This window comes from Prunus persica, chromosome G4, assembly GCF_000346465.2.
Source record: "Prunus persica cultivar Lovell chromosome G4, Prunus_persica_NCBIv2, whole genome shotgun sequence".
Taxonomy (NCBI): Eukaryota; Viridiplantae; Streptophyta; class Magnoliopsida; order Rosales; family Rosaceae; genus Prunus; species Prunus persica.
Window position 1 is genome coordinate 23,632,008 of NC_034012.1, and position 9,269 is coordinate 23,641,276.

Here is a 9,269-nt window from a genome sequence, read left to right on the forward strand (position 1 = left end):
ATTAGTTGAGTAGGAAAACCAAATTTACTGTTTTCCTCCTCAAAGCAAAGAAAACAAAGACAGTTTGTCGAAGATAAGAAAGAGGGCTTAATAATTAGATGGAAAGAGAGTGAGAGAAAAGGTGAAGAAAGATGCTCCCGCTAAAGCTGGTACGCTCTCTAGTCTTTGGAGAAACCATCAACAACAACCCACTCCTTCTCCCCCCAAATCAACATGACGAAGATCCCCACCACAACAATGACGATGGCTACGATGCTGACTCTAATGCCAAAGATGGCCATCACAAACCAACAGAAGGAAGAAGCAAAACCAGCAAATCGAGAACCCCATTTCTCCTCTTCCTCCCAACCAAAGAGCTTGTCGCAGACACATACAGACTGGCCACCATAGCCAGAGACATGGGCATGGATTTGCACCCAACCCCATCTCTCTCCCACATCATTCTTTCATACCCACCACCACCATCATCATCGTCATCATCTCCATCTTCATCATCACCATCAACATATTCATGGTCATCGTCATCACTCTCATCAACATCTTTGCCCGACGACACTGTTCCCCTCCCTTTCCCTTCTCTCTCCACAGCCTCCATTTCCCATCTTCGCGCCTTTGTCAAGCTCTCCAAAGGCCTGTTCAAGCTGGTATTTGTGCTCTCCAATTGTAAAGCCACTGAGGCAACTAGTGAAAGCAATTGGAATTGCTCATCAATGTCGCTGTTTTCGCGGCTCACCGGAGACCGAATTGACACAATGGAAGGGTTTTCTCGGGCTTTGGCCGGACTGGGGTGGACCCTTTTCAAGACTAAAGAAAACCCATCAGCGGATTCGGGCCATAGGCGAGTTTGCGGTGGCAAATCGGTGTATCTGTTTCGGAAGGTCGATACAAACAGAGTTAGGGCTTGCACTGCTGGGGAGTGTAGGGTTCGGGAGTTGAGATTGCCCCCATTGGATTTTAGTAATGCCCCTTTGAGGATTTTGCAATACATTCTCCTTATGACGGATGATATCTTCTATCTCGCATAAATCTGATATTGGTATGTGTTTCCCTTCATTTCTTTTCAAATTTGTTGTTTTAATTTGATGGTCGCTGGTAACTTCCTTACATTTTATGTATATTGATTCTGTACTAAGATATTGGCAGTAAATCATATATCTTTTCTGTGGAATTTTTGGCCAATGTGTGTCAACCATTGCCTTGAATTGGATTGTTTGTTTTTTGTAACACAAAATTTTCTAGGAAGGATGAAATGTCTTTGCCTTACGAAAAAACAAAATGAAAACAAAAATGAAGTTTGTATTTGTGTAGTTAGATTAAGGAATTCATTAATGTGACAGAGTTTTATCGGAACGGACAAAAGAAAGAGATTTAAATTGGATGATGAGGAATTATCAGTGCATTGTGCATTACATTGTTGGTAGTATTTTATTGATGCGATCATCAGCTTTACATTTTTTTTTTCTTTTTCCATTTCAGCATTCCTTTATTAGATCCTGAGTCCTGACCTTTTTATACTTTTTGTTATACATGATGAGAATCCTTAAGGCCAATAATAGAAAGGAAAATCTTATCACCCTGTGTATGCTTATTTGTTATACATGATTGTAGTTTGTATATTTTCAACTCCAAAACAGTTTCCAAAGGAATGTTAATTATGACCTCCTGAAGGATGCTTAAGGCATGTGTCACATATTTTATTTATTTTTAATATACATATTGTATTGAAATGTTAATACATTCAATAAAATGTTGCAACTTGATGTGTTCCAAAGTAAGTGCCAGCAGGGAAGATTTAACAGAGAAATTAGAGTGAAATTTTCTCTAATTATCTTCTATGTCAACTCTAACATCATGTGAACTTGAAATTATCCTTCAATTTTACATACGAAGTATAGATGATATAGGGTACTGTTGTCTTGCCTGGCTGACTGACAACTAAGATGCTTATGTTGACAGAATGTACATTGTTCAGGATATTCTGAATCTATTGTGAACCTTAAAGCTAAGAGATGGTCTTTGCTATGATGTATGAGCGTCATTTTTGCAGTGCACCTTTGCAAGTACTGTGGAACTTTAGCCACAAAGACTTAATTGAGATCAAAACCATGCATATCATTTTGGCACTCTTACTAGTGCATCTGTGTTAGGCTAAGTCTCCAAAGTCCTTATCTGGCATTTGCAAATGCAGTTTGATGTTTTCCTGTTTGAGCACTCCCTATTACGGACACATCTAGTTACAATTTCCAGAGAAAATGAACTTTTTCTTTAAATCTACCTCTCCCAATTGATATTTGTTAAATCATAGGTATCTTCCACTGGTCTTCCTCATTATGTATTTTGGGTTACTAAAACTAATAGCATGGATGAAGTCGGGAGATATCAGTACTCGGGGTCGTTGCTTTGATGTCTCTTTGAAGATGTGGAATAGAATGGAGTTTGTTTTGAGTCAGGCTGCCATTCCTGCTATTTTGTATTAAGGATTTTGCAATAAGTTTACTAATTTCCTTTTCTGTTCTGTGTAGCCTGGTCTGCATATTATGAATTTTCTTCTTTTTATGTTCCCTTTTTTTTTGGGTGTGTATGCCTGTGTGTATATGTGTCTGCCGTATATGGATTTACAATCTTGTGAAGAAAAGAATATTGGTGTATTTCATGCTAGTGTCTTTCTTTTCCCTGTCTTTGATTTAGGAAGGATGGTTTGCGTTTTAATTGTAATAATTTAATACGAGGTTTGGTATTGGGTAGTGATTTTCACACTCCCATTTCCTCCTTCTGCACTCCTCTCCTTGTTTTTTCCCCTTGATTATCATTTGATTTATTCAGTTTTAAGGCTAGAAAAAAGGAGCGCGTGGGGAGAAAAGGGGAGTGTGAAAATCGTTCCCCTTGCTATTTTATTGGATATGAAGGGTGATGGTGGAAAGGATAGAGCAAACCAAGTCTTTCATTTCTTGTTTTCAGTAATTTACATGTAATTCCCTCAACTTTGGCTTGTGTATCAGCAAGTCCCTCAACTTTTAACTTAACTCATGTCACCCTTAAACTATAAACTAGTTTCATATCAGCCGTCATGTGACTAACATCCATTAATTTCTCATTCCAAACGCATCACACATGAGAAATTTTGAAACCATTGTATAACTTACCATGAAACTTTAAATGTCAAGGCTCTCACTCTCTCTCATCATAGATAGTGTTTGTGCAAGGGTCCTTCCTCATGATATCTCTGGTTCTGACAGGGAGAGAGGAAGAAAGAGACCTTTGAGGCAGTGGAATTTCCTAATGCAGAAAAGAAAGGTGGCTTCTAACTTACACTTCAAGGGGTGGGTGGGAGGGGTCTTTGACATTGACAGTCCCACGGGTGACTTATCCAAGCATCTAAACAGTGGTTTAAATTTTCATGTGTGATGTATTTGGATGGCAAGCTAATGGATGTTAGTAACATAGTTATTCATTGGCCACTAGTTCATTGTTTAAGGATGCCAATGCTTAAATTAAAAGTTCAGGGACTAAATTGAAACAAGGGCTAAAGCTGAAGGGGTTTTCTTGTAATTTACTCTTCCCTTTTCTCCGAAATTTGAAATATCATGTGTATATTAATTATTTATAGTACGATCAAGTCTAAATAGATTTTTATGTTATTTTTCGAACTATTTAAAAGCACTGGCTGGTTTAGCATTCATTATTTTCTTCACCCTGTATTTGACTAATGTCTTAGAGAACTGATTGTTTTTCTTTCTCTGCTTTGTCTATTCCCTTTTCTTGTCCCATTCTAATAGGAGCAAACTCATAACCTGTTCTAATCCTAATCCTTTTTCTGCCCCTCATCACTACCTAGGATGTGAGTTTAGACCTTTTCAGTGTTTTCATTGCTTCTTTGAGATGAATTCTTGAGTGTGCAAATAGGGAACAGATTTCCGAGGCTTGCTATGCACAAAACTAAAAAGAGGAAAATCTAAGGGAAAGAAAAAGACGGGCCTGCTCATCTGATGTCTGTGGGCGTTGAGCAAACTGCAGCCATAAGATTCAGTCCACCGGTTGCAATAAGTTTATGACTTAAAAATCTAAAACCATATGAAAAGGAAAATACTTTGGAACTGTTAAGGAAAAATGCCAGTGAACCCATTTGAAAAATTCCATGATTTTCTGCACTGAATTAGCTAAGTTTTCGTATCTATCTCCTTTGGTTATCTTACTTTCTCTCTCTTTCTAGGAACATTGATGGAAGCTTAACTCTAGCACTCTATGATGATGGGTCTCCAAAATGGATCACCGTTTGTTCCTTCAAGATATGATGTCTCGTCAAAGGTACTTATTTTGTTTTTCTAGAACCATTTGAAAATCTATGATGAGTTTTATAAAATTTTGCTGGCCATTTGTAAATTTAACCTGTGAATGGCTGAGGGAGGGTTCAGTGAATGAAATTTGTATTATGTTTTTGTGTACAGCTCACCATTTGTAAATGTAAATTGTGAATGAGTGAGGGGGTTATTTGAAAGGAATTTTTTTTTAGTTGATGTTGAAAACCTCAGCATTCGCAGCATCTCTCAAGGATACACAAAACAAAAAGGTGAGGGCTCAACAAGTTATGCCACCATTGTTTTTATTTAAAATCTTAGCAATCCATCTATGCGTATGCGTGCTCATTTGTTTCATGCTTACAAGAGAAATTGTCAAACTCACATATTAGAAAGATATTCTACATGTAAAAAAGATTAACAGAGGCAAAAAAGAATTGGAGTTAGACTCTGAATGGTAATAAGTTGATGTCTATGTCTTCCGGAAGCCTACGCTGAGGAGGAAACTTGGGCAAGAGATTTGCTATGCGCTTAGCAGTTTCCAAATAAGCAGAAAATTTGGCGAATTGATCATGCTTCTCTGCATTGTTGCCATCTTTAGATTGGTCATGGCCAATGTTCATTCCCTGTATAGCATTGTCCAGTAGGTCTTGATGTGCCTTCTTCTTGAAAGTCCAGCTTCCACTTCTCAAATTGAAGTGATACAGAGGAAGGAACCGTTGTCCGTAAATAGCTATAAACTCCAACGCAGTTAAAATGAACTCGAATTCATCGTTTGAAATGTAGTAGGGAAAGCTGATTCTGGTCCATCCAGGTTTCATTCCGAGATAGCCCTGCACTTAAAAAAGGAATTTAGAATACATGCTCATTGTAAGGCTTAATTATTGTTTTGCCATGTGTTAAACATTGAACATTGAATGAAAATGTTCTCTTGTCAGACTCTTACGTTGCCAAACTGTGAATTTCATCTATATTTTATTTAGACCGATGGTATTTAGTTTGAATTCAGAGTCTATCAACACAAGTTTGCCAACAGAACATTACCCAAAGCGTTCAACATTGACTGTTTTCATAATATAGTGAGGTATGAAAGGAAGAAGATGAATGGGATTAGAACCTTTTGAATGGCAGATCTATAGTGATGTGAAAGAGTGTCATCAATTTTGAGCAGAGTGTGACCATAGGGTCCAGCGCAAGCACACCCACCTCTAGATTGAATACCAAATAGATCATTGAGCAGAGATGCAACAAAGGCCCCATGAAGAGGCTTACCTTTGCTATTTCCTGTCTCCCTCCACATGTAAAGCCCTTCCTTTGGACCCTCTCCACCACCTTCTATTTTCGTGCCAGGTGTTGACGGACGATTGGTGGTGGAATAAATGAGGAAAGAGAAAATAGCTTGTCTCTTGGCACTTGTATTTCCTAAAACCCATACGTTGTTATTAGGAAGAAGCCTCTCTAGTGCCCTTTTGACATAGAAATCCTCATGTTTTTCTATCACTTGATAACCAATGTATTCCTTCACCCAAAAAGCCAGTGCTGCTCTAATGGTTTGAATGATTTGAGGAGTACCACCATTCTCCCTTTCTTCTACGTCCTCCCAATACAGAGTGTCCTGCATTGATCATATATATTTATTACAAAATTCTAGAGTTCCTTATTTTCTTCTTTTCATTATAGCATGTATGTAGGGACGTGACAATGACATAATTAATTTTATTTTAAATAATTATAGTTTTATTAAAAAGGTACTTAGAATTTTGGTTGGCAACCCACATTGAAGACTCATACTTACCAACAACCAGTACAATTCATGGTGATGAACAAAACACCAAAAGTTTTGAAGGCCTACCTCATCGCTGAAGCCATTGACATAAGCAACAGTTCCACCTCCGCAAGTTGATGGAGGGAGAGATCTGAGCTGATACAGAGCCTTGCTCATAATAAGGATGCCTGGGCTTCCTGGCCCACCAAGAAACTTGTGTGGGCTCAGGAAAACACCATCGTAGCCATCCATCTCTCCACACCTCATCTCAATTTCCACATATGGCCCACTGTATTTATTCATTTATACAAGTTACAACAACAAAGATTTAAAAATTCAATTCAATTAATTGAAGGTGCATCTACAACAATTAACCAAGTGCATGACCTAAATCATATATGTTGCGTTCCGTCATTCACGTATACATAGATTATTCTTTATCATTAAATTCATGAGACCCACATTATATTGATATTTAATTAATTTTGGCACCTATGCATACGTAGATCATTTTTAATTGCTCACAATATATTAATGATTGACGTGAGTAAAATTTTAAATAAATATATTGTTCTAGACTACTATAAATAATGGATCTTTAAGTCAAGTGGTTAAGAGTTACTATTCTAAATTGAGGTTGTGTTTTCAAACGTCTTTCGCTTTGAGAAATTTTTATATGTCCCGGGTACACCACATGGTTGGTGTACCATCCAATAAACATAGGACATGTAGAATTATTGTCTAACTTACTGCATTTCTTTTATAACATGTGGCGAGATGTATTGCAAATATTCCATATGTCTTTCGTCTATTGGACGGAACACCCAAAAATTACTCCTTTGCTTTCTTCTTTCTATATTATCGCTCGCATATATAAAGAAAAGAAGAAAGAAAAAGAAAAAGACTAATTTAAAGTAGCACACACCTTGCTGCAAAATCAAAGCAGGCAAAGCCCCCATATCGATGAATAAGTCGAGCAATGGCTCTTGTATCAGAGTAAATCCCAGTGACATTGCTGCAAGCTGAGAAGGAACCCAGAATTGGCCTGTTGACATATTTATATTTCTCAAGTTGCAGTCTAAGGGCCTCCAAGTCCAGCAAGCCATCATCATTTACACCAATCTCAACAACTTCAGCCAAGCTTTGCCGCCATGAGAGGAGGTTCGAGTGGTGCTCGTAGGGCCCAACAAAAACCAGCCACCTTTCTTCTGTGTTCAGATTATTTATAACTCTGTCTCTCAAGATTGAGGGCACAGCAATGCCCATCACCTCTTGGAGCCTTTTAATGGCTGAGGTGGTGCCTTGGCCGCAGAAGAAGAGTGCCTCTTCTGGTCCACCCCCTAAGCATTTTTTGATGTACTTTGCTGCCTCATGCACCATTTTTGAAGTCCGGTTTCCAACGTAGCTGTCACACGTGTGAGTATTCCCTATAATAAACAAAATGAAATGTAATTAGATTAGGCAGTTATACACATAACAGATTGATCGGCAGACTAACTAAGTAGCCTACTCTTCCTGCTAAGTGAAATCATATAAAATGTAACATTGAATAATTAATTAAGTTGACTTAGGGGGCAGAGCTATTAGTGGACAAGTTCTTCTCAAAACAAGCTTATGAAAAATTGTTGAGTTGAGAACATTTCAAACACATGTTTAGCAATATTTTAGCCAACATTGGAATCGAAAAAGACAAAAAGAAAGAAGAGTATACCGTAAAAGGGGAGGACATTGTTGAGGATGAAGTTTTCGATGTAGAGAAGAGAGCGTCCAGAGGCAGTGTGATCGGCATAAGTGAGCCTTCGTTTCCCAAACGGAGAATCGAATTCCGCAGCTGCGCCAATGACTTGAGACCGGAGCCAAGACAGCCTTATCTCCTCGGACTCGGTCCTTGGCATGGCCTCCTCCTCCTCCACCTCCTCCAGTGTACCTCTGAATGAGATTTCAGAACGCTTGCAATCCTCATACGAAGAGGAGGATTGAATTTTAAGGGTCTTGCTCAACACGGGTTGCTCCGAATATTCAAATTCCATGTCTCAATGAGAAGAAGAAGGAGTTGGAGGTAGGGAAAGTGAAATGTCCTATTTATATGCCTGCATATGCATACAGTTTTAAAAAGATTAGAGAGAGTTCTGGTGGGTTTATAAACTAGGTGTTGCATAAATGAATGGTGGGTTGCGTCCAATTCTGGGAGCAGCGTTTGTAACACATAGTAATATTAGTGAAGACCAACTAAACCCATTGTATTTTATTTGTGTTGTGTTGACCAGGTGCGTCGTCTGACCTTTCTTCAAATTTAAAAAAGGTATTGGATGGATGCCAAATTGCATCCATAGTATATGTGTGATAAGTTTGGCCCAAAAAAAAAAAAGTGACATTAGTTTAGTTGGATTTTAAACCATGGTTTAATTTCTTTGGAAAAAATACAAAATAAGGTTAATGACCTAAATGGTCTTCCAACTATTGCTCCATTATCATTTTGGTCCACCAACTAAAATTTTCATTTGAACCGTCCTTCAACTCTTTTTTTTTTTTTTTTTTGTGTCAAGATGGTCCTACTGTTAAAGTCTATCAATTTTATTGTTAAATTGAGGAGTAAAAATATCTCTATGAATTAAAATAGTAATATACAATTAAAAATTAAAGGAAACTATTATAAAACTTAGAAAATTTTAAAAAATTGAATCTCACTAACCACATGGCTTTTTTTTTATTTTGTGAGACTGACCTAAAAATTAATAATAAAAAATTTTCTATTGTTTAAATTAATTAAAATCACACACACACACATATATATATATATAAAATAACAAATTTTTTAAAAGAGCAAACAATAATTAAAAATTAAAGGAAACTATTATAGGAACTTGTACCTAATTTTAAAATTGAAAAAATTGAATCTCACCACCAACATGGCTTTTTTTTTTTAATGACATGGACTTAAAAAATAATATTTTTTTCTCTATTGTTTAAATTAATTAAAAATTTTAAAATAAGATTAAAAGAAATAAATAACAATAAAATTGACGGACTTCGTCAGGGGGGCCATCCCGACACCAAAAAAAAAAATGGAAGGACGGTTCAAAAGAAAATTTTAGTTGGTGGACCAAAATGATACTGGAGCAATAGTTGAGGGACCATTTTAGTCATACCCTTCGATAGAGCTTCTCAAAAGGTCGCATATATCCTTCAAAACTCAATCACGTGGCCAG

At 37.2% G+C, this 9,269-nt stretch overlaps 2 protein-coding genes across 3 annotated transcripts; one reads left to right on the forward strand and one right to left on the reverse strand.

Moving 5' to 3' along the window:
* LOC18780553 lies at positions 1-4,523 on the forward strand. 2 transcript variants are annotated; one of them, XR_002271472.1, is made up of 3 exons: positions 1-1,036; positions 3,237-3,294; positions 4,211-4,523. XR_002271472.1 is itself a non-coding variant. In XM_007211648.2 (2 exons), the coding sequence occupies exon 1, from the start codon at positions 132-134 to the stop codon at positions 1,023-1,025; it is 894 nt and encodes a 297-aa protein (XP_007211710.1). In that variant the 5' UTR covers positions 3-131; the 3' UTR covers positions 1,026-1,036; positions 4,211-4,517. The 2 variants fall into 2 exon arrangements, 1 of the variants encoding a protein (XP_007211710.1); XM_007211648.2 differs by lacking the exon at positions 3,237-3,294 and having other exon boundaries at positions 3-1,036; positions 4,211-4,517.
* On the reverse strand, positions 4,567-8,140 carry LOC18778496 (probable cysteine desulfurase). The gene is made up of 5 exons (XM_007211329.2): positions 7,772-8,140; positions 6,986-7,487; positions 6,148-6,349; positions 5,413-5,910; positions 4,567-5,128 (listed from the first exon to the last, which is right to left on the reverse strand). The coding sequence occupies exons 1-5, from the start codon at positions 8,088-8,090 to the stop codon at positions 4,739-4,741; spliced, it is 1,911 nt and encodes a 636-aa protein (XP_007211391.2). The 5' UTR covers positions 8,091-8,140; the 3' UTR covers positions 4,567-4,738.